Below are 25,940 nucleotides of genomic sequence, written 5' to 3' on the forward strand. Positions count from 1 at the left end.
TTTTATTTATTTATTTTTAATTTATTTTAAATAGATCAAAAATGAAAGTAGCCCCCCCCCAAAAAACAAACAAACAAAACAGCGATTAATTTTTACGGATTTATTCATTTTTAAAATAACTTGGCTTTATTTTATTAGTTCAGTTTCTTTTTCATGGAAGGACTCCAAAATTATCATAATCAGAGTTTTTAAACAGAAAAATCTATGAGATTTTGGAGCCACTTCCAATGAAGTTTTCCTATAGACTCTTATAGAAATCAAACCAAAATGATAATCGTTTGATTCACCGTATAAATAGGATTATGGCTTATTAAAGGTTCAGAAGTGCAACATTAAAAATTATACATTCTCTTTTATTTAAACTGCATACAAATTACATGTATGAAGGAAATGTTCAAAATGGGTTATTGTTAATGATCTCCTATAGTCGATCTGAAGTACCTTCATGGCCCACCAGGGGGCGCCAGCCTATTGTTTTGCAATCACACAAAAACAAAACAGGCAAAGAAAAACCTCCACCTCTGGGTCTTGGCAGCTGTGACTCTGATGTATGAAATACTAATTATGAACATACATAGCAGATGAACTTCCAAGACTTCAGTTTTATTTACCAAGAAAAGTTCAAGTGAAGAATGACACTTATTAACAGTCTAGCCAGTCATTTATTATTAACATGATTACAGAACCAAAGCAAATGAACACACAATATTAATCATAATAATTAACTTTTTTAATAGCATACATTTGGATCTGTAGTGCACTGTAAGGCTCCTTCGCTCGTCCATGTTAAAGGCAACAAAACCAATAGTAATAATCATCTAAATGGAGGTTTGTCAGTAGAGCTCAGCAGTCACTTTGTTCAGTGTTTCTTCTAAAAAGCATCTCAAAATTCAAAAATCAGTCTCTGGCAGTTTTAAATAAAGATATTTTATCCTTATGTGCCCAAAACCTCAACAACTCAAATCTACAGATGGGATACATACACTGGAGTTTTATCCAGTCTATCAAAGGACTTCAGGACTACAAATGTGATCAATTCAGCTCACAACAGAGCCAATAATCAGACATTTCTATTCCTCTGTGCAATACTGGGTTTGCAAAAAAAGTCATCAAAATAAAACGATCAGAATTGTAAAGATATTTTTTGGTTCAACTACTGAAATTAATCATCTGCTACAGGTGATAACAGCACGCTCATACGTGGTCAGAACCTTACGGTCAGTTTAAACAGTTAAAGGAGACTCCAAGCTAGCAGTCCCATTGGAAAAATTGCTTTCGCACACAACTCCGTGTTCAAACAGTGAACCGTCGTGTTTACACTTTCAAACTGCTGGAAGAAAAAACTAAATTTAGCCCAAGAAGTGATAATGGTCTCTTCTACCTTGTGCATCTTCACAATGTTGAGAAACTCAACCGGCAGGAACTTTTAAGACCGTTCAAGATCAGGGTTCATGTTCCTGACACATCTAAAAACTCAAAGAGTGATGTCCCACCATCGGCCCCTCCAACAAAAACATGGGATCAGTGCAATTAACCAAACCTTCTCCAATATTCCAAAACCTACAACGAGCAGCCGTGTGCCAGTTGGGCTACACGCACAGCAGGTAGACGTGTGCGCAAATAAACACAAGCACCCACACTCACAACACACCTCTCTCCAGTAACCAAATGCACACAAAGCAGCAGCACAATTCTTTAAAAAAAACAAAACAAAAAAAAAACTCAATGCTGATTTGAAACACCTCCTCTAATGTCCAGTGTTTTTGAATGCAGCTTTGTCCAAGAGCCACACAAATGTGTGTAAAATAGCTAAAAACAGGACAGTAAGGAGCGAGGAAGAGAGCACTCCTGGGTTATTTAAATACACCGTCTTAACTGGGAAACTGATCAGCTCTTCAAATCTAACGTTTTGAAATCCCAATTTAAAGATTTAAAAGTGAAAAATGGGGACTTTCTGACAGGTCGAGAATCTTTGGCTGTTTTCACACATGAAACTACAACATAAGAGCATCAAACATCTGTGTAAGGCAGCACGTTTTCTCATTCACACACACGGAGCGATTTTATTAATTCAGGAATGATTCAGCACAGCTGAAGCAAGAAAGGTGCCCTGTTGTAAAACTCCCTTTGGAGCAACAGAAGCACTACCATACGGAGATGCTGGCAAGAATATTCAGTTCATATTTACAAGGAAATTTAAATAAAGTCATCAGCAAAGGACAGACAAATCTAATCCAATTGCCAAATCAGGGAGCTGATTTCTAAAAATCACTACCATTCTAGCAGGACGCATTCTTAGAGTAAAGTGCATGTCTAAAAGAGATTCATAGGAAAAAATCAACACCAGCCTTGGTGCTCTTTCTGAGTGATGCGGCTGCCCTGATGTAGTAAAACCTGCATGTGAGGCAATCAGCTGTTTGCAAAGGCCGTCTCGCCGGGTTACAAAGGCTGGAACAGAACGGGAGATGGTCAGCCACTACAATCATCGTCGTGTTGTGCTTCTCCTCCTCCTCTTTCTCTGAGGTTCCCCTGTTGCCAGCTTTAAGGCCCGCCTCCCTCATCTTCTTGCTCCTCCATGTTTTTGCGTGCCATCCTCTCTCTCCGGTCTGCCAGCCGCTGGCAGCGAGGACAGTCTTTACCTGTGCGGAAGCAGGTGCGGTGGTAACACGCGTGGCAGTCTGAAAAAAAGCGGAGAGAAAACATTTTTTTAAAAAGAAAGCCAGTTTAACTGAGCTTGTGTGTCATCTTAACAAGAAAGCAACACCTGCGCAGTGTAAACCAGTTTAACTAGTTTCATGTTTGGACTGCACAAACAGCAGCCAATCACAATTAGAGCTGAGGGACGATGGGTGGAGCGGGGAAGGTATAAAAGCCGCAGAAGAAAAAGGCAGAAAGCCACAAGGAGCAGGTATGTCAGGCAAGTCATATCCCGGGATAAGCTCAGCACAAGGAAACTTGTCCAGACATGTCCCGTTTCATTACTCAGCCTCATTCCCATACGATGCTCTAACGGGGATCTCTTTTTTTTCTGTTGATGATGGACTCATGAAAAAACAGGCAACTCAAATTCAAAAACAATGTTTATTTTATGAGGACATAAAATAAAAACCAGCTTAAATAATAGCAATCAGAAGCAGAAGCTACTAAAAAGCATAAATTACACATTCACATCCATGTCGTCACCTCCGCACGTTAAAGTAGTTCCTTCGACAAAAGCCTAAATACTAAAAGAAAAGGGTTTAAAAACACAGACAGGCGAGGCAGCGTAGCAACAACAACAGCAGAGTCCAGATTTACTTGACTCTTCTTCAGCCGACATCACACACGAACAAAGGGAATGAAATCACCAGCTCAGGTGGAACACGTGCGAGAAAACGACTCAGACAAACACAAACACCCACCGAAACGAAGCATGCAGAGATGTAAACGTTTCAGAGCGACGCACCACTGTAGTACAGTTGCCACCCGTTCCCAGAAAAGCTCTTAAGAAGAATAAAAGCAGCAACTACAAGGAGCAGCGTCTCTTTCACAGTGACACACACCAACAACACGGAAGCAGCTCAGAGCTCAGAGAGAAAGATGGGAACGTAGAGCGCCAGCACCTCCACAACCTCAGCCGAAAGAGATCCACCGCAAAAAAACCCCGCCCAAAAACATCGCCCCTCCACCAGCACCGTAACTACAGAAACACACCAGACCTCAGTGACAAAAACCAACTGTAAAGGGAAAAAGATGGCTGAAATATGAAGGTACGACTACAACATCTAATAATAATTTAACACACAAGACATATTACAACACCTAAAGGGACAGTTCAGCCTGTCCTGTGCAGTTAGAGAACACCACTCTTATGTCTGCAAAGTAAAGTTAAAACTACATATTTAACACTGGATGTAAACACGTGAGGCCCAACTCGTGCATCTGCAAAGTTTAGAGACGTTTATAGGCCGTTGTTTTACCTTTAACAGGCAAATATAAGAGTGGTATCAATATAATCATCATCATCATACTCTTGGCAATAAGGATTGTCCAACTTGGTTTCTGTAAGACTTTCTGGTTTTGGTAAACATTAATGCACAGCTACACAAGTGTTAACTGCCAAAAATGTGCGTTTGGGGTAGTAACATTTTAAATATCAAGACTGAACACTGTAAAAAAACATGTACCTCAAGGGTAGACAAAATTAAATCACTGTACAATAACTGCTCGATAGTCTTATTCAAAGGATAAATAACCGTGAGGCCTTTGGTTAACTGCAACCAGAAATCCATCGCTTGTTCTGGACAAACAGGAGCTAGTTTTAATCCAGCAAATGTATGAAATTAAACTGTTTGCTGTGAGCTGATTCCAGGTTTACTCAGGTTTCCTAATCCTTTGTGATCCCAGGACACAGCCCTCCTTACTCGTGTCCTCCACCTCCCCCTGCATCATGATCTATGTCGCGTCTCTTTGTGTTCTCCCCTCTTGTCTTATTTTTCCTCCATGCCTTCCCTCATCTTCCTGCCTCTGGTTATTTTCCTGCCTTTGCGAGTTTTATGATTTCTCCAGTTACTCCGCGTCACAATTCCTGATTCTTCTTGGCCTTCCTCCCCAGGGTTTCTTCCTCTTCCTCCATCACTTTCCCCACTTCCACTACTCTCCTCCTTCTCCTCGCTTCTCCCTCTGGAGACAACAGTTGTCAGCTGATGAGATTCTAGCCTCATAACGGGATGTTTGTCAGCCACAGATTCAGTTTTCCCCGTTCTCCCAGCTTGGGCCCCATCTTTCTTTTCGTCTGCCGTTCCCCGTGCTTCCTCTGAGGATCTTTTTTTAAACTCTTCATTTCTGTCTTCCTCTTTCACTTCTGGTTTCCGCTCATCCTCCACGTCTGTTTTTGAAGAACCTTTGACTCGACTTCCTAGCACTGATGCCTTGCCACCTCCCTTCCCCTCTTTTCCAATTTCATTTAAACTTTCCACGCTGCTGCCTATTTCTCTGTCGCTGTCCCTTTTGTCTGCTTTTAAGATGCTTTTCTTTAATCTGTCCATCTGAAAAACCTTCAAGAAGTTCATTTTTTCCTTTCTTGTATGTCTGTCCTCCTTTTCCTTGCTCTGTTCCCCCTCACTGCTCTCCACCCCACCGTGCTGACCAACGCTTCCGTTGTCATCATGCGCCATCTGTTCCTTCCTCCCCAAATCCCCCCCTCTTGTCATTACCTGCTCCTCCTCATTAAGCTTATTTCGGGAAAAAGCTTTAACCAGTTTTCCAGCAGTAAAACCTTGAAATAGTCCCCCTTTCTCATGTCTCACTTGTGCTGTGTCTCTTGATGCTTGTCGCACCTTTTGCTCTCCACTCCTCACCTCCTCATCTACTCCCATCCCTAAATCCTCCTCCCCACCCACCCCCTCTTTCATGCCCATCGCGAGGGCCTTTGCCAGGCTACGAGGCTTGGGGATCTTCCAATCTGGCCAGGTAAACTGAACGAAGAGGCGGGAGGAGGGCCTTGCACCACCCAGGCCTGCCACCAGCAGAGAGGGCTCACCTTCGCAACGCTGGCACTTGCTCAGGTGGAAAGGGAAGATGATGTCTTTGTCGTTCCCGCAGAACTCGCAAATAAAGCCTTTTGCTTGGCACAGCTGAGGATAAGATGAGGGGAAAGGAAATAAGGAAATTTTAGATTAACACGAAAAAAAACAAAAAGCATTGTATTTGTTGATGTTATTGTCCAAAAGCCCATTTTAATCTATAGAGGAACCTGACTCTCATCTTACCACACAGCCGGCTACGTGCATGGTACCAAGTTTCAGCAGCTCTTTCATTCGGGAACCCAGTTCCCCGTTGCGCACAGCAGTGAGGTCGTTGAGGGAGAAGAGGTGAAAGTCCTCTGTCAGGTGACCCGGCAGGCTGTCGAACTTGTCCAACAAGCTGAGGAGAGAGACACACACAACCTCGAATTAAGTTTGTTACCAAGCTTTGTGAAATGATCGTGGACTACGAGAAAGCAGAGATCTCTTACTCTTTAGCGAGGCGACACGTCTTGAAGAGATTTTTCATGTGAAAAAGCTGCATCCTCAAAACCTGAATACCACATTAGAAAATTATGTTTACTTCACTGTGCATGAGAAAAATAAACATGACTTGTAAGGCTGTGTTACTGTATGATGCAAAAGTCTCAAGTCAACCATCATCTCTTTATATTTTCCAGGAAAATCAGAAGTATGTGCAGTAATTCATTGAAGCACTTGCAAAAATAAATTCAAATACAGGATATAAGATAAAGACAGAGTGTGAATTATTTTCCAACACTCTTTCTTAATGATATTGCATGTTGGTGATGTTAGTCTGAACATGATAATGTCACTGCTGCCTCTGAACTCACTCGAACAGTCTCCAGAGATTTGTTTTTCTTGTACAGCTCGCTGTTGATATCGTTGAGGTTGAAAAGCGGATCTCCAGAAATCTTGCTCAGCAGGTCCCGGGCAAAGTTGCTGACATAGTATTTGCTGAAGTCCCACTTCCTCAGCACCCGGCCGGGAACCACAGCCTGAGAGTTTTCATGACAGCACTGGCAGAAGTACCGGCCGATGTATTCACAGTAACGTAGCCGCTTAATGTAGTCTGAGGCAGGGACAGGCAACAAAAACACAGGGAGGTAAGGTAAGGATGTGCACGCAGAACAATTCCTTTAGCTTTTATGTTGTTGCTGGTTATACCTGGGTCAATGCGGGTGCCACAGCCAGCACAGCGGTAGTTCTGTTTAGCCACAATTATCTTCCTCCTGAAAGACAACAATAAGTTAAAAAAAAATGCAAACTGCAAACAGTTGTGTCTCTTACTTGATTACTGCATGTCTGAAATGATTAATAAATATAAGCATATCTTTAAATTTTCTGTGAAAGAGCCCACAGTCATCACTATTATTCCTGAAAAATATAAATTAAGTTCATTGGTGCTAACAGAACCCTAATTTAGACTCCTCTTCTCCACCTACTGTATCCACTTTAATCCCTGTAGTATGCTTTTATTTATTTTTCATACATACATTTATTTATTTTTTTTAATTTATTTTCACAAAGATGAAGATGCATATGATGTGGACTCACTTGGGTGCAGGATGAATGTTGAAGATGATCTGTGGTCGCGGCGGCGCCCACTCGAGGTTACCTCTGACCCGAATCCTTAACTTGTAGATGTCTGCGTGCTCGCCGTCATCAGGAGAGATCGGCAGAGAGTCTGGGATAGGCAACAACTGGGAGACAGCATGATCAGTTGAGTACAATGTTCAGTGCCATGTTTGGAAAACTGCAAGCGGCAGGGATATGTACCTTCTGAGGGGCATCCTGTTCTGGGACCAGCCAGTCGAGCTCAGAAGCTGCAGGAAGCTGCATGCCCTCAAACTGCCTGAGTAAACCCATGGCTACTGACTCAGCTGAGTTAGACTGGAGGAAGGAGGGGGTGCTACACACAGGAAAGCAAGACATTTTTAAAAAAGGGACAGTAAAATCCACAACTTGATTCATTTTAATGTTCAAATTTGGAATTCAACTGATTGATTAAACTAACTAAATGAAGTCAATGGAGTGTAGGAAACCTAAAGCACGCTTTGTTTTGTTTTGTTTAAGTGACTTCAACTCTGGTCTTCAACTCCAAATAGGTCCTTGTGTATTATCAGTAAGTTATTAGTATGACAATAACAGTAAGAGCAATGGGGCATGGGCACGTAGAGGAAATACTTTTGGCCTATTTCACCTAGCACCTACTTGGCTCAACTTGACTTAGTTGTAATGAAAAAGTGACCTGAGTACCATCCAATGTACACGAGCTTGATACAGCAATCCAGCTGAAAGTCCAGTGACGTCATTTGCATGCGACATGAACACCACAACAATGGAGGACATTGAGGTGACGGTATACCTGCTACTCAGTGTACGGCACTTTGTCAGCCACGGGAACCATAGAGTTTTGTGGGTAGTCATTTCCCTCGTTGCCAGGTTTCTGTGGAGACGCTCATGACTCATCAAGTGACGCCACTGAGTGTCAAATTGGTGGCATGCAGTCTGTTGATGTCAAATTTTCCAATTGCTTTAGATTGTTTGGAACCCTGGCTCAGTAGGTAATAAAAAAGGTACCTGGTATCAGGTACTGCCACCTAACAGAAAACCTGAAAAACCGAGTCGAGTCGAGCTGAGCTGCCCCCAGTAAGTACTAGAGGAAAAGGGCTATTTGAAAATGCCTGTGGTTGGGCCAGTGGCTATTATAAAGGGGGTCAGGAGACCCTCTGTCCTTGCAGTGATTGGTCTGTCTAGAACGACGATGTGGTAGTGGAGCTTCCATGATTTGTCGAGCCAGAGGGCTGTTCCTTAGTGAGGTACTGAGCCAGTTTTTAAAGTAAAACTGACAAAATTATGATGTAAAGAGAAATGAGAAAAATTTACTTACAATGAATCTGAGCTGAGAAAAGATCTGCCGCTGGAGCTTACACTGTGCTTTATGTCTGCATCTAGAAGACACAGCAAAACGTTAAAGGAGATTTGGCCGAGTGAAAACAAACAGTAACAGGACTCATTTTTAAGAGAGGGCTTCCAAAGGCTTGCAAGCAACTGGCGAGTGGATGGTGTTTCTTTGGTTTGTTGCCACTATTTGCTACAGCAAAGCAGAGTTAAAAACAAATAATAATAAAAAATTAATCAAAGAGGTTGAAGATTAAAAAGTGAAACAAATCGAGAAAGATAAATTTGACAAAAAAAAAAAAAAAAAAAAACAAAACCCCACACCATCTCTTCTCTTCTAATTCAAGCTAATTTTAAATTCACTTAAGCAGAAAACATGCAGTGAAAGCTAAACAGTCTCAATATCATCACTAAAACGTGTTCTTAAAAAAAAGAAAGAAAAGAAACTAGCGAGCAAAGACAAAAGCAGCACAGGTTTGGCAGAACAGGAGACCGCCTGCATGGATTTACCAGTTTCTTTCAGGATCAACATTCCTGTTTGCTCATATGAGTGCAGGTTACAGCCAAAATTTCAGGATTGCAGGCAATTAAAGTTGGTGCAGAACAGATAAGATGGATTTTAAAAATCTTTTGATTATGTGTGTTATGAATAGCTTCTACTAAGCAAACTCAAGACCTACAGATACAAAGGTCTGAACGGTTGCATTTGTTCTGATTGCTCGAGATGATTAAAAATCATCGTGTGAATGTGCAATTTTCAATTAGTGGCACAACGTAAATCATGTGTGCATAGAAGCTCTGACAATTGATCTTTTTGATCAGTCTGTGTTCAGAGGAGTGAGTTGCAATTACAGCACAGTTAGAAAGCTGTTAGATTTGTTGGGATATTGTAGTCAGTGGTGTTAGCCAATTTCTTTGCCTTCCCTTTAAACGGTGCATTTTCAGGAAAATGCTACGAGAAAATTAAAGCTGTGATGTCTAAATGAAATCCCCCTAAGAGATAACCGCTTCTTTGTTATTCCTCCTGAAGTGTACCTTATCAGGAATAATCCTAGCACCATTCTGGTTACTGAGCTAACTTCTTTAAATATGAACACGTGGTGGAAGGACGCATGTGTGACAACACCAGATGGTCATTGGACACATGTTGGAAGTAATGAATAATGACTGGGATGAATGAATGGATGGATGGATGAATACGTGATAACCTCAAATGTACAACAGCCACATGATGCAACTGGTTAACTCCCTCGTCTCCTCCCGAGAGCCTCTTTAAACCCCGACAGGTACAGGCACATTCGTCTTCCTGCACCACCAAAACCCCGGAGCATTGAGCAACAAGCACTAACACAAAAAGGCAAGAGCACAGTTTCACTGAGGTGAGGAGGCAGGTGGCTCATCTCCAAACTGACAAGTTCTTGTAAAGAGATTAGATACTGGACACAAGGGAAATAAAATAACTGAGTGAGTATGAGACTGAGCCGATAGCATCTTAACTGTGTTTGGTTTTTAGTTATGGAAGGAAACTACATGTTGCCACTGCTAAGAGTGGTTATTCATAAATATTAACTTGTTTTGATTTGATGGCAGCAACATCTCAAAAAAAGTTTGGACACAAGAAACAAAAGGCTGAAGCCTAAGTGTTTCTAACCTATTTTGTCCACATGAACAAACACAAGATGGAGACCATCCAGCGTGTTATCAGCACTCACTTCAAACAATGGTATGCGAGTACATTATTGCCTATGGAATTAGCAGCTTGTACATCAGCCATCAGACCTGAAAGGTATATACGGGTTTTAGAGCAGCACATGCTCCTATCAGGATGACATGTTTGTCAGAGAACACCTTGAATGTTGCAGACTCCATGTTCTGAACTGGCCTGTCTGCAGTCCAGATCTTGGAGCACAATGAAACAAACGAAAAACTAAATAAAAAGTACAACAAAGACAACTGAGGACTGGAGAGCAGCTATTGTGAAATAATGAAGGGATGCTATGCTCCAGTAAAATTTTAAATGAGCTTAAAATGTTACATAATGTCAGTTTAAACATTTGACATGTTGGCAAAGTTCTTTTGTAAATAAGACAAATCTGTACGTTCTCTTTAATATACATTTTACACAGATTCCAACTTTTTTGTAATTCGGTTGTAAATTAAACCCAGAAATGTATCATCAATTTTTAATGCCTTTGGTGCACAGCTTGCATAGCTCTCAATTAAATACTTAAAAACTATAAAAGATATTGCAAAACCTTATATGCACAATAGTATAAAAATTAGTGGTGAGAGCTGAGTGAAATGGAAGTTGTTTTTAAAAAAAAAAAAAAAAAAAAGTATTACTATGAAACCAAAACACTAACTAGCACGGCAATTATGCAGGACCCACATCCAGCACAGTTAGAGCGATTAATGAAAGAAGGTTTTTCAGTTTGGAGTAGAACCACCAGCTTCCTCTCAGAGGAGCACAGCCACAGTAAACTGCCTGTAAGTAGCTGTGGAGCCACGCCCACCACTCCAGCCCGCAGATACCTGAGAAGAGGGAGGCGAGTGACAGGGAGAGGCCGTTCTGAGACATCGCCAACAGGGACTGACCCTCACAGCCATCTGAGAGACACAAACTGTCACCACATGCATACATTTTTACACTCCACAGAGTGTGTCAGTGCCACCCTGCGCTGCCGCATCCAGAGGAGCATGTATATGTGGAAGTCATGCAGGTACAAGGGTGAAAACACATGAAATGATTTTACTCCAATCTTCTCCTCTGACCTCTCGTATCAACAAGGCTTCTTAACCTGGAGAATAGCCACGCACTGGATATTTTCTCCTTTTTAGACCAGTTTCAGTAAACCCCACACATGGTTATGTGTAAAGATAACAAGTTAGCAGTTTCTCCTAAACACCTTTCTTCCCTTCTGATGCTTGGTTTGAACTTGAACACAGTATTACAACCAGCTTAATGTTTTAATTAATAAGTACTTTAACAGGTATATTGAATTAAATGGCTGTTGAGTTCATATACTGAGGAAACAGTAAAATATTTTAGTTCTAGGTAAGAATGTTACCAGTAACACCACACAATAAAAAACAACAACAAATAAAACTGCTGCTTCATTATTGCAAAAGCAGGAATACATCTGAATGTATTGCAACAACCAGTAAAGAGAGTCTGTAACAAGCACCAGTGCTAAAGGACTGAAGTAAAGACGAGTTGTAAATGATATCAGGTCGACAGATGAATGACTAAATATCAGCTTCACAGCATCTGTCCATGATTGTAACTTCCTGAGAACTTTTGGGTCAAAGTTTCTTTTTCCCCCTAACAACCAACCAAACCAATTATCCTCTGTTAACATTTAGTTAAATGTTACAGGACAGCCCTACTGTTAGCAGAAATCCCAAAGATGTTCATTTCCAAGTACAGTTAAATACATGTATATACATTCATACATAAAACCCACCAAGACACGAGAAAAACCACAACCCTTATTAGCAGAATCAAAGCAATTCATAGACTACGGTTGTTTGTAGCATGAGAAATATGACAGACCTCCTAGAATAGCTACGCCTTTCAAAATGAGTATGACTATACAAATACTTAGCGTGTGTGATCACATGACTTTAACAGCTATATATAAATGGCAACAGCAGAAATAGCTAGTATTATGTGAACTCTGCACTCAGACATTCATATTTAGGGTCTTCGGTGAAATGTGACATGCTTGGTGAGCAGACAGGCTGATGAAGAGGTTATGAATTATGACCAGAAAGTGAATTAATCGAATCAATGATGAATTATAAAATCTAGGAATAAAACTAATAATTATTCCAAAATATATATATTTGATTATTTAGCCCCCCACCCCACCCCAGTGTTCCCTCATTCCCTCTCTACCTCGCAGTTCACACTCCTCCACCTCCTCCGCTGAGCCCGAGTCAGACAGGCCCTGGTAGGAGTCCTGAGAGCTCCTCCTGGAGCCTCCACTGTCAGTGGAGTGAAAAGCTGCACAGAAGAAAGGACACAGAAATAAACAACACGTGCAATAAAAAAATTAAAAAAAAAATCATAAATGGTTTCTCCAGTATTTCTGTGGTCCATCTGTATGTGTAAGTAAGTAAGTAAAGTTTATTTATATATATAGCACCTTTCACATACATGTGTCACAAAGTGCTTTACAAAAACACAATACAGTCATAAATACATCATAAAAACCCTGGTCTAATTAAAAGCTTTTTGAAATAAAAATGTCTTTAGCTGCTTTTTGAAGGTCTCCACTGAGTCCAAACACCGTAGAAATAGGGGAAGTGCATTCCAGTCTGGGTGCAACAGCTTGGAAAGATCGGTCCCCTCGGGTTTTAAAACGAGTGTGGGAGACCACTAAAAGGTTTTGGTTTGATGACCTCAGGTTACGAGTGGAAGTATGTGTATGAATCTAATCAGCAATATGGGGGGGGGGGTCCCTGTAATGCTCTTTAAAACAGGGGTCATATGAGCTCCCTTGTTCGAGCTGGTCAGTAGCCTCGCTGCAGAGTTTTGAACAACCTGTAGACGAGCTAGCCCTTTCTTGTTTAGATAAGTAAACAGGCTGTTACAGCAGTCAAGTCTAGTAGAGACAAGAGCATGTATGATCATCTCGAGTTCACTTGTTGACACGATGGATCTAAGTTTAGAAATGTTCCTCAAGTGAAAAAAGCAGGTTCTTACTGTCTGATTTAAATGTGAGGATCTATTAAAAGCTGATACTTGTTTTAAAGATCTGTGCATCAGTGAAAGCTACTTTAATTAAACAGACACATTGTTTTTGAAGATTGACAACTAAAAAGCTCTCTCTCTACTGAGAGACCTAGAATCACATGAAGGAAGTACTGTGTCTGTGTACAGATGACAAAAGGATTTCATGTAACTGATGTTTGCACACCGTGTTGGGAGTTTGCTGATGGCGGCAGACGGCTGCGTCTGATCTGCTGCCTTCGCAGGCGAATCTTCTGCTTCAGCTGCTGAATCTCGTTGTCACTGTCTCCTTCCTCCTCGCCCTCCTCTTGGCGCCGCATGTTGTACTTCATCAGCTCGATGGCAGCAATAAGCGACTCGGAGATGCTGAAATGGGCATTTTCCTGCAGCACACAGAGGTAATTAAAAAGGAGAATATAATAGAATAGAATAATAATTTAATTGTCCCACAAGGGGAAATTTGGTTGTAACTATCATCATATCTTCACCCATAATTTCTACATTTTTCTCCATTTCAATTATGTTTGCACTGAGATTCAATTTACATTTGCAATGAATTAAGCCCTGACCTTCTCAAGGTCTGCACAGCTGCCAAAGTCCTGCTCTGACAGGTAGCTGATGAGGCTCTGCCCCTCTGACGGCCTCCTGAACATCCCTTCTGAGGTACTGCTGGACTGGGACCCATCTGAAGTAAACAAAGCATACACAGAAACACAAAGCCATAAAAACAGACATTTACACACTGCACTGGGATTTTAGTGCCATAATGTTGCCTACAAATCAAAAGGTTCTGATTTTTGGCTGCCAGAAGAAACACTTTAATTGGGTGTTGGTCAAGACAGATTTACTTTTATCCATTTTACATAATATTGGACAATAGAGATCGAAAATGTGACGTCATTTCCGGGGTAAAACCGCAAAGGATTGTAGGTACAAGAGGCAGCACGCGCGAGCTATTACAAGACAACAGTCACACAGAGATAAACTGAGACACAAAGAATGGCAAGAAGCTGTTGTATTATTAACTGCCATAGGCGGTCACATGACAGTCACGGGAAGCCGACGGGTAAAGAGATCGTTTTTTATCGGATTCCTTCGCGGAAGAAAAATTGTTCAAGTCATGTTTCCGAAGTCACGAAGAGGCGACGGATGGCCTGGATTACAGCTATTCCAAGACCAAATCTAACGTTCCAGCTCACATGTTAGTCTGCTCCAAGCATTTCCACAAAGGTAAATCTTTTGTTGTAGTTAACACGTAATTTATCATAACATAATTGTTGATGTGGGTTACAAATAAGTCTTATATGGATTTGAACTGAATTCGTTGCGCTTTGCTGCTTTGTTCACTGTGGCTTTGCCTGCTAATGTTTGTTGTGTTTTGCAGGAAAACCAGCCTACAAAATGCTGCGGTCCAGACTGGGCACCCTCTATCGACCTGGGTCATACTGAGTTTAAAGCTGCTACCACAGCGAGATTTGATCGGTTAAGAGGGAGAGCGAGATCAAAACAGCCACGAAAAGTCCGACATATATGTGCCCAAGGGTTGTATTGAAGCAATCAAGTGATGAATAACTGTTTTCCAGTATGTTGTTTTGAAATGTTTTGTGGTTCTTTTGTTTTGTTTTTTTGCATTGTTGATTTGTTTTTCACCGAAGCAGCTAATAAAGCATAATGGATTTGCCTCTTTCTTGTAAGAATCTATAATAGAATGAAACAATAATGCCAGTTATAAATAAAGACAATAAATTGAATGAATTATGAAAAACTTATTTTATTTCTATTGGATCTGAAAATGTTGTGTAAAACTACAACCTGAAAAGACAAATAAATTGCGTTGGCCTGCACAGGAGAAAATGGAAAAATTTTAACGACAGCTGTAAAATGAAATAGTCCAAATCAGAAAATAGACACACCAAAATAAACTGGACCTGGGCTTGTTGCAGGGATCTGAAGTTACTAAACATTTCGTGAGTGTATGCACTCACACTTAGGACCATATAATTCTAAATATGAGTGTGATGAAAGTTGGGCAGCACGCCAACGTCTTTAGCGCACTCTGTATGCTTGTATGGTCTGACCCTTTCACTCCTTTGATTTTTTCCTCGTACTTTTTTTTTTTGCCTTTTCATCAAGTCTGTCTTTGTACGGACCTGCTGTGTTCGCCTTCGTTTTGTACGCAACTGTTTTGGGGGCAAATAAAATGCAAGCAGGGATTAAAACCGCAGAATGAACGATTACCGGTGCTGGAAATGCTAGCGCCTGATGCAGTGTTTTGATTTTGCTGCCATTCGTACCTACAATGCAATACGCGAAAGTCGCGTGGTCTGTCGATCTCTATTTAATGACCTAATTGCATTTTGAATAAACAAAACTCATCAAGACGTCAGCTGACATATGCGTGTCAGTATTCACACAGAAAACTCACAAGACTCCATGTAAAGAGAACTGGATGTGCTGGTATCACTGTGCTGAGGTGAGAACGGGCTGTAGTCTTTCATGCAGCAGTCCTCGCCTGCTGATTCTGAGAGACACACACACAAAAAAAGGATGTGTGTTAATACATCCTTCACCTCATTACAGTATTCTTTTAAGAGAAATGGATGCAAACATGCTTGAGTGCAGGAAAAGCAGCTGGTTAAATGCTTTGTGTTGGACAATGACGTCTAAGGCTATTGTGTAGTGTATGGCTACACTGAAACAAATGTGGCTTTGAGTGCCAACCAGCCTAACTGCAGAGTGAAACAGAGGTAGTCTATATCACTCAGTGACCCACTTTTACTTAAAGACCACAAACTTACAGTATTGTTTACATTGTCATTGCTTTGCAAATGTAAACAATACTGCATTAAAGTTATGTTTTGCATTGGGAATCTTCCTCTCTGTGAGCTCCAGAATTTATATTAAAACTTCAAAACATCAGAAGAAAAGACAAGACTACATGATTCTTTGAATACAATACTGACACGTAGTCTTAGGGAACCTTTATGGTCGCCGGTCACCCCCATCACACTTCAGTTAAAGGCAATGTTGCTTTTTGGGTTCTCAAATAGACGGGACACTCCCAGGTATTTAACCTCTAATGGGGCTGTAACACTGACAATTTTGAGAGTCATTGAGCCACCTCATTGTCATGCGAGTCGTAAGGGTCACATGAGCCAAGGTGTGAATTGTAATAGAGTCCCAGAACAAAAGAAAGCAAAGTGATAAAGTGACTTCTTCACACCAATCTGATTTGGTTTAAATAAACAAATAAGAAGAAAAATCCAAAACACAAATGATGGGCTGAAGACAAGAGTGGAAAATAAGAGGGATGGAGTTCTTCACCATGCACACAAAGAACTTTTTTTTTTTTTAAAAAGCGGAGGGGAGATGAGAAGTCATGTGATGGAGTACAGTGAAACTGCACCGCCAACCTGCTACCGGGTCCTCTATTATTATGGTGATTTTTCTGTGGCCCCCTCCTTTGTGCAAACAGTAGAAGGGAGAGATAAGACAAGGACAGAGCAGAAGAAGAGATGATTAATTCAAGCCAAGAAAGGGGAAACAGTCTGAGCAAACGGAGCCGATATTAACTGGGTGAAAGCTTTAAAACCTCAGACAGGAAGCGTGCGAGAACACGGCTTAACCGCATATCAGAGAGCTGTGAAAAAACACACATACTACGCAGGTAGAACTACAGCTTAACCTCACCCTTAACTGCATTAGTCAGGTACATTTCTGCTACTTACAGTAAAATTAGGGTTAGTTTAATTCTGAAAATGACCTAAACTCATGAGAAATTTACAAACTCGCTCCAGAGAAACACGCCAGACAATTACAAATAAATACCACAAGTACTACAGGCCACATTGTGATCTATGAACATGCAACACAAAGTAACTAAGCAAGAAGTGAACTGGCTACCAGCTGAAGCTGAAGTTCACCACTTTAGGAAGTATTACAATCAATTTTGAAGTACAAGTTTATCTTTAAATGTTTCTCATGGGAAAGAGAGGCTCCTTAATTAAACAGAAAATTGCTATACACTGTAATTTAAATAAATAAAACAATCCCTTCCAAACGGAAACTCTTGAAATCTCCTACTCACCATTCCTGAGTTTCTGATTGACCCCCGTGTCAGAGAATGATCGAGTGTGTCCTTTGAGCCCCCTCCCCGGCCCCTTCTGGCCCTCTGAAAAAGATGAACGCCTCTGCGGGGCCTGTGTAGTAGAACGCTGCAGGGATTGGTCCGTGTTCCCCCCCCGCTCGCTGCTGTGGGTGGAGCTTTGGGAATTGCGTCGATCGTTGCGTTGCCCGAGGTTACCGATGGCCAAATACTCTGGACCATCGTCAGAGTCACCGCCGCCACCGTACTCGTCAGCCTCGGGCTGAAGGAAGGAGTTTGTGTCCGTTAATGAGATTGAAGGGATGGACGCTGAGCCAGGTGGGGGTGTCGCACCTCGTGCGTTCTCCCCCGGACTGGTGACAACCACCCATTCAGATTCCAGGCTGCTGGTTTGAGAGGTAGTGTCTGCAAGACAAATGGGACAGATTAAGATTTGTACTCAGATTTTGCTTATGGGTTTTTGGTTTTTCACATATTCAAATTTTACTCCCAGAATTTTCTGCCCCACAAGGGCTTGCGTATGTAAGTATTTACATACATATAAGTATCGCGCATGTCTGTTTTTGTTTATACAAACCGACTGTCTAAAAATGGTGACACGCTGCAGAGATTTTAAATCCACTTAAGCTATTTTTTAACCACCCTTGTCCATTTCAGTGAGCACATTCAGCTCAGGACACTGACTTCGCCAACTGCATTAACACATTCTTCACCAATTGGCTTTGCCAACAAACAATCAGGCCTCTGTACGGTTAACTCAGCCTGCCTATTCACATACAAACTGTAGTGTATTCATAGCGCCTTGCCACAAATCCACCCGAGAGGGGACATTCCCCAACTCTCTGTGAATGATACTCATGGCCATTGATCAACGGTTCTTGATCAATGGTCATGAGAATTTGCATAATTATGATGAAGGAACTGACCTCCCAGCCCATTGTTCCTTCACTGGGCTGGTTTCAGTCATTATGCAAATGTACTGTTTATAAGATTGAAATCTGCAGTCAGCTGAGACTGAAGAAGTCACTTGGATGAGTGACGAAACGTTTCTCCCAATGAGAACGCGACGTCCAGATGAACAGAATCAACTTTTGGAGATTTACTTACCTGGATGATTGAGCATGCATCAAGACACTTTAAGTATAAGAAAAAATAAATCCACAACCCAGCCTCTTTTCTCACTTGTGCTGTTGCTGTTTGAGGATCCAGCTGCTGTAGTGCTTGCAGAGTTTTGGCTGGTGGCGACTGCTTCTCGCAGAGAGCAGTTGGAGGTGGTGAGTCTGCGGCTTAGAGATTCTCTACTGGGAGCCTTGTCGGCGTTTCTCCAAGCCCCACCAGATCCGGGCAAGACACACAGACTCTGGCTCTTCAGTAGTCCCAGGCAAGGTGGGCCCTTCAGAGGGGACAGCTGGGCAGCGGAAAGAAAGATTTTTAATAAAAGTAAAAGGAGTTTCTTTTCTTTGAAAAATTAAATCACTTTGACACCACTCATCAAAGATGGGTGATGGTTAAAAACTGAATGATGTATTTACAGTCTGGTCAAACTTGAGTGAAACAGCGATGAAAAACATTTGCACAAGTGACCTTTTCATGAATACAGGTGATATGTGCAAAGATGTCAGAAAACCCACCCCAACAGTGTCTACTTGGGCGAGCAGTTTGGGATTATTCTGCTCCACAGCTTCCAGGCACTGGAACATGGCGGTCACATGAGGCTCGCTCAGCAGAAAAGCATCATCTGAAAGACGAGAGAGGGGGGAAAACAAAGTTAACACAACTTATACACCACAGCAATCTCTAATACAAGTATATCAACCTGGGCTGTTATTAACGTGGCTCACCATTGTAGTATTTACGCATGTGTCCCAGATGCTTGAGCAAAGGTCGGAGCTGCGATGACAGCATGTGAACCTGTAAGCTGTGAAGCAGCCAACGCTCAGCCTTGTAGCTTTCACCAGCACTCTTCATCCCAGTGCTTAGCACCGGCTCCAGGTGCCTGAACTGAGGATGGACAGAGAACAGCAGATGGGAAAGTGTTGACACAGGCTAAAACTTTTATATGTCTGTAAAAGCACATTTCCATCTCTAATTATGTGATCAAACTTGTAAACCAAAAAAAAAAAAAAAAAAATATTCGGCTGATGAGGCCATAAACATTTCCTTAACTGGATTTTGTTTTTGTGACCATTCAGCAGGTGGTGCTGGCTTTGGCTTTGGAGTTCATCCTTGGCAGTTAATTGTTTCTAACACCTACCCAGATCTTCTTCTATATATTTCAAACTAGTTTCTATTGTTAAAAGAAACATTAAGCCAACACTGAGTCAACCTAACTGCTCCTCTTTTGAGTTTTCCTGCAAACATTCCCCATAAGTGTTTCCCACCAGTTGGTCTAAAGCTACGAAGAGGGTTTAGGAAGAAGAGACAGAAATAGACACCAGGCTTGAAAAGAGAGAAAAACAAGTGGAATGTCAGATGATAAAAAGCAGCACAAAACTAGAGGACGGCGGCTCAGATATGAACAACAATCATCACATGGTGATTGCATTATGCCCGAGTGAGCCCTGCTGGTCTGTAACACCAGGGGAATAATGAGGATAACTAGATTACTCCAAGTCCATTTGCTGTTATACAACTCCATTACCTCCTGACAGACAGGACTGGGGTTAAAGGCAGACCGTTTTCCACAACAAACTAGGAAGCAAAAAGTCAGCAATCTAAGCAAGTGTAGTGGCTCTACCCAGGCCATCAGATCATGTGAGTTTGGGGGGGATTTTTCAAGAAATTTATTATAAGGCCCGTGTTATTTTTCTCAAACACATTCTAACATCACTTTATGGGGATTTTCCACAAAAGGGAGGCAGTTCCAGCAAATCTAGCGCTTCAGGCTTGATGGGACAAGAGCACATTACAGGTTAAAAAAAAAAAAAAAAAAAAAAAAAAAGTAAACTATCATTTTTCCTCCAGAAAAGATAAATCCTCCAAATCCAACAGTGTCATTTTCTTAAATGCAACCTTCACACTAAAGATGTGTTTGGTTTGTAGTAAACAAATGCCTCTTCTGAGCCTAAATTATGTAATTGCTTACTCTTTGCTTTTGCAGCTCTCTCAGGAAACTTGCTATACTTTCAAAACTAAAACACACAGCAACAGCAACAACATAAAAGATATAAACATGCATGTGTGCATCCCTGGTAGCTGTGAACAAGGATTGGAGAACTGAAACATTAGCTCTTTTTACAGGTTTCACATTTACAGTAAACTAATAATAAAAAAATAAAAAAAACAACAACAACAACACCAGACAGTGTTTAAAGCTTTGAACAAGATGACTCAGAAGTAGGAAACGAAGCGAGAGAAACGAAGAAAGAAACTGATTTAGAAATGAAAACCGCATTAGCAACCAATGTAGCGTAAATAAACCACACTTAGCATTAAATCACAGTAGCATATTTTTCTCAAACACTGCTAAACAGCAACTATTAATTATTTAGTTAAGGAGAACCAGAGCCAAAAGAGTGTATACTGTATTTTGCCACATTATTTAGGGGAAAAAAAAATGTAAATCACAATATAAAAACAAAAAACTTGCAGTGTTTGATTAAATAAAGATGCTTTTTAATTTTTTTTATTTTTGAACTGCTGTTCCAAATCTCTGTAAAGGCCAGCCAATCAGAAGAAAGCCGGCTTAAAGTGGGTGAGCGCTAAAGCAGCTTGTTTCAGCCAGAGGATGTATTAAGAGTCTGTATCACAGTTTCGAATAAGAAAGAAATTGAATCATGCACAGAAAGTCTAGTAGAAATATTTATGTGTCAGGAAAGATTAAGAAAAAAAAAGTTACATCCCAGCTTTAACATGGCTGGGCATACCTGTTCAACGTGGGAGGCGAGTTGTGGGCTGATGTAGCGAACACACCAAACAAACGGCCAATAGTTTCTCTGCTTGTAGTACACCTGCAACACAAGGCCAAAGGCGTGTATGACCCAGTTTCAAAAGTATCAGCTTCAACCAATACAGCAAGTCATTATGAAGAACGAGAGTTGTGTTTCATATCATATTTTCCTTAAATTTTAGAAGGGCAACTGAAAAAAATATATATATTCATCCAGTTAGTTAAAAAGAAAGTTTTGGTGAATTGGTAGTTTACAGAATCGCCCTTAGTAACAATAAGTTATGATTTTCTGTTAAATTTATTAGTCTCTCACATTGCTGTGGAGCAGCTTCTCTACAACACCACTTCAGTTCATTTGCGGGCATTTGTTTATACACAGCTCTCACGGCTCCACCACAGCATTTCAATCAGGCTGAGATCTGGACTTTGACTGGGCGGCTGCACTACTGTGATTCTTTTTGTTTTCAGCCATTCTGTTGTGCTTGGGATTATTTTCATGCTGCATTATATAATTTTGACCAGGCTTTAACTGTCGGACCAACGGCTTCACATTTGACTCAAAAATACTTTGATATGCAGAAGAGTTTAACAACTGCAAGATGTCCCAATTTATGTGGCTGCAAAATAAGCCCAAATCATCACTTCTCAACTACAGTTCTTGACAGCTGGTATGAGGTGTTTGCACTGGTATACTGTGTTTGATTTTCACCAGACATGAGGCTGTGCACTATGGACAAAACTCTCCAAAGTGCTCTCATCTGTCCAAAGGACATTGTTCCAGAAGTCTTATGATTTGTTCAGATGTGGTTTTGCAAGCCTAAGCGCTGTTGCCATGTTCATTTTAGAGAGAAGAGTCTTCCCCTGGTAACGCTGTCAAACAAGCCAAACCTGTTCTGTTGTTTTTTCCCCCCCCCATTATACCATCATTTAGCACATAACATGCTAACTGACGATCAAACCACCAAAACATTTGCTTCTACAGGAGGTCCTCACCCTTCCTGATGATCTGTTAATAAAATACATTTGCACTTTCCTGCGTCTTATCCTCCTAATTCACGGACGTAAGGGTGTATTTAGATTTCACAAGACTGCACAGTCCTGTGAAAACTTTTTTCCCCCACATGACTGTAAACCACCTGATAAAAATCACACGCTTCCATCCCAGCCAGATTTATTATGGTTTTATTTTTTTCCGGTTTAGTTCACATTTGTGTTTCACTTTTGTTTTTAATTTAATATGAGGGCAGGTTGTTTCCAAAGCAGGTACTCCCATTACCATGATATGGAGAGTATCTGTCAGATCAGAACAGGTTTTTCAATACAAACACAGCACTTCTGTCAATATCACTCACATAAACATCCCAAGTCTCAATACATGCATGCACCAAAACCTCATCAGGCATGCTGTGTTGATACAGTTGATCAGGGTAAATGCACCTTCAGTGCAACACAAAGTGTTTTTGTCTTCATACCAGAATCAGATGGCACAGACACAGCACGGGAAATAAGATACAAAACACACAGGACGTATCTAGCAAAATCAGCATTCTTTATTTTCCCCCAAGCATGCGAATATGCTGGTGTTATTTTAGTAAATGCCATCCTTGTTCTGTTAAAACAAAAAAAAAGGTTTGTTGTTGAGATCGATATGGGCTTCGTGTGCTGACCTGCTCATTCCTCAGTCCATGGCTGAGGATGTTGTTCATGTCCTTGTGCAGCCGCTGCAAGCCACCATACCGCGACCACACGTTAGGGTTGTTGGTGGACAAGAGGCCCTCCACTGTGGTCTTCAGGCTGGACAGCAGCTTCCAGTGCTCCTTTCTGGAAGGTAACAGGGAAGCAAGAAGACATTTAACAAAGAGGGAGGAGGTACAGAGGTTCTGGTGTTGGCAATGCAGCTGATTAATCCATTAATCATCTAGACCAAAATTCTTTTCTCAGAAACAATCAGAAATTCAATGACTTATTGGAAATGCTGAGGATTACTGAATGTGTGAGCAGTGTGATTACATCCCAACATGAACATGTTGACTTTTCCCGATAGCCAAGAGTCTGCCTATCAGGAAAGGTCAGTACGTTTGAACCCATTATTGATGTTCATGACGTTCTATCATGAACATCAATATTTTGTGTACAAATGTAAATAAAAGGCAGGTCTTGAACCTAGTGAGAGCCCACTTGAATTCTACAAGTACCTTCATGAAGTATACTGCAAAACAAATTCAGTCATTGACATGTACCCACTGAGTACTGAGTCAACCCTTATCTTTAGGATACAGTCAGCAGTGGAAGAAAGAAAAAAAAAAAGTCAGATACTAGATATTAGACACTCCCCAAGAGCCATAAATTGCTGGCTCACAGGACTTCCTCATTCCCCCTCAGCTCAGCAAGTCAGACTTCACCAGCAGCACACAAATGAAAAAAATTAAACAAAGAAACCTTCACGTTAACAACTGAGGGTGAACTCCTTGATTATAGGAGAACTTAACTGGACATGTGCTCCATGGTGTTAAATAAATCCAGTAGATAATATAAAAACACAACTGCAACAAAATAGAGAAGATTATGTGTTGTAAGGCTGTGAAACCAGACTAAAGAGTTCTTTGATCTAGGCTGACATGGCCAAAGACAAACACAACAATTTATTTTCCTAATAGATCAAAAACAGTATCTCAGGCAGAGACGGTGTGTGAAAGTAGAACGGCCAGCTAGAAAAGTCAATAAAACCTGGAAGAAGCACAACAGTGAGCACAAGGTCTTTTCTTAGGCATCAGCAGAATTTCTGAGCAGCAGCAGCATCACGAGTTAAGACACAGAGCCAACTAATCAAATCACATAATATGTGTAACACAGGAGTGTAAGGGGGACGAGGCCGGAGGTTAGCGAGCATTCTGCACATACTGCGGAGCGTGGTGCATCTGTGAGAGGGGTAAAGTTATGTAATTAGCCCCTCCACATCCAGGGGTAAAATTCCTCTAGACTCGGAGAGATTGAGGTTTTAAGGATTACCTTCCACTCTTATCTGTGCGTGTTCATGTACGAGAAACCCCGGGCTGTGCAAACTAAGAGGATCGGCAAACATGTATCCTTCTAATCTGCTAGGGAAAACACTTGGAAATCCTTGAACTTCCCAAAAGTCTTCCAGTACTTGCACTGTCAGTAATTCTGCTGATCTTCAGTAAACCTTCATAAAAATAACCACCTGCTTAGTTTGCTGATATAACCCATATTTTAATCTTATTAGACAACAGGTACTTTATGTGGTCAGTTTAGCTGTTAGCACCATCTCACTGTATGACAGCTAACAGCTCTAATAACGCTAACGAATACAAGCCTTTCCGTCATCTTCTAAATGTGCAGTCTAACAACGCCATATTTTTTTTACAACACAGTAAATAATAAACCAGGAGACCTTTGGGATAGAGCCATTAGCTCCAGCCTGTCAAACCTTGGCATGTCAGGTTAGCCTAGCCTAGCTTAACGGGTAATACTGGTATTAGTTCTTCACTAGTGTTCAAACCTACTTAGGCTCGCATTTTTTTACAGTTGACTCAGCTTAAATGCGTTCACTGCTGGTCATCTTTTTAAACAAAGATCACAGGTAACCAGTGACATAACTCTTTAGTTGCCTTGTTTATGAAACCATGGGTGTTAGCCGTATACCAACGCTGCCTAACCTGTCACTCACCTGCGCTCCTCAGATTCTCCCTCTGCCCTGATCTCCATGTCCTCAGGGAGGAACCGAGTGCCGTACAAAGCCGCCAGCTTCTCGGAGAATATCCCGTCCTGTTAGGTACAATAGAGATGTATCGCAGTAGCAGAGTTGCTTGAAAGAGTCACCCGGACTTAAAGTCTTCCGCCATCTCTACCCTGTCTGTCAAAGCCGTGGATCAAAACAGAGGAGGCCGCATGACCTGCTACAATCATCAGTGGGCGGTGGTGTTCTGCGTAGCTCTGCCCACTATTTAACGTAACAGTGCTTACTTTAAAATAACACCAGATAATACCGCCCTCAGTAACTTGCAAATAATTTGAAAATAAAAGGCTCAGTTGTGTTTTATAAATAAGTTTATAAAGAGTTATGGCTTTTAGGCGGCGGGTGAGGAAAGAGCTTTCTAGAAGACTAGATAGAAACCCGGTCCATGTCGCCACCTGTTGTTACAGAGTAGTACTGCAGGTCTGTATTTTCAAGCTGAAACTTTAAAATATTAGCAAAGATTAAACCCATAACCACAGCAAGGGAATTACCACTGACCGTTATAATTTTACACTGCAGTAGACTGAAACATTTACTCAAAAAAGAAATTATTATGATTACAAAGGACAGCCTGATATAATAAATGAGGGAATTAATCTGAAAATCTACTTGTAACTACAGTGGACTCTCTCTCTCTTTATACAAATAATAATTATTATTATTATTTGTATTTTTTCACGCTGTTTAAAGAGTCGTATCTATGCCTTCAATACATCTATCTATATCTATAGATAGATATATAGCGTGAAAAAATACAAATAATATTAATTATTATTATTACTTATCCCTGTGGCAGTGGTCCCACTTGACCAGTATGCACAATAATAAGAATAGAAGAATCTCTTCCGGTTTCAATTCTGTCCCGTAGAAAGATCTTTTTACTTTAGTTAAAAATGTGTTCACAACGAGACAAGAATAGAATAGAAAGAATAAATAGCAACCAGAAGAGTCAGTCGAAAGGATTATAGTGCAGAAATGACATTTTTTCACTTTCAGACCACTTTATTGGGTACTACCGGCTTGAA

The 25,940-nt window shown here is 41.0% G+C and overlaps 1 protein-coding gene across 3 annotated transcripts; it reads right to left on the reverse strand.

Moving 5' to 3' along the window:
- Positions 1 to 905: 905 nt before the first annotated feature.
- rubcn (rubicon autophagy regulator) lies at positions 906 to 25,270 on the reverse strand. Of its 3 annotated transcripts, XM_085247389.1 has the most exons (22): positions 24,847 to 25,270; positions 22,826 to 22,979; positions 21,136 to 21,219; positions 19,111 to 19,270; positions 18,901 to 19,007; positions 18,452 to 18,677; positions 17,252 to 17,674; positions 16,578 to 16,625; positions 15,590 to 15,685; positions 13,734 to 13,849; positions 13,352 to 13,547; positions 12,328 to 12,435; positions 10,962 to 11,036; positions 8,419 to 8,479; positions 7,305 to 7,437; positions 7,083 to 7,228; positions 6,693 to 6,757; positions 6,359 to 6,597; positions 5,996 to 6,057; positions 5,751 to 5,904; positions 5,522 to 5,615; positions 906 to 2,678 (listed from the first exon to the last, which is right to left on the reverse strand). In XM_085247389.1, exons 1-22 carry the CDS (start codon positions 24,882 to 24,884, stop codon positions 2,542 to 2,544), a joined length of 2,922 nt encoding a protein of 973 aa, XP_085103515.1. In that variant the 5' UTR covers positions 24,885 to 25,270; the 3' UTR covers positions 906 to 2,541. The 3 variants fall into 3 exon arrangements, with proteins under 3 accessions (XP_085103515.1, XP_085103517.1, XP_085103516.1); XM_085247391.1 differs by lacking the exon at positions 10,962 to 11,036 and having other exon boundaries at positions 24,847 to 25,269; XM_085247390.1 differs by lacking the exon at positions 16,578 to 16,625 and having other exon boundaries at positions 24,847 to 25,268.
- Between the last annotated feature and the right edge of the window lie 670 nt (positions 25,271 to 25,940).

This window comes from Mchenga conophoros, linkage group LG15, assembly GCF_057382185.1.
Source record: "Mchenga conophoros isolate Kocher_MC1m ecotype Shallow Benthic linkage group LG15, M_conophoros_male_GT1.1, whole genome shotgun sequence".
NCBI lineage: Eukaryota > Metazoa > Chordata > Actinopteri > Cichliformes > Cichlidae > Mchenga > Mchenga conophoros.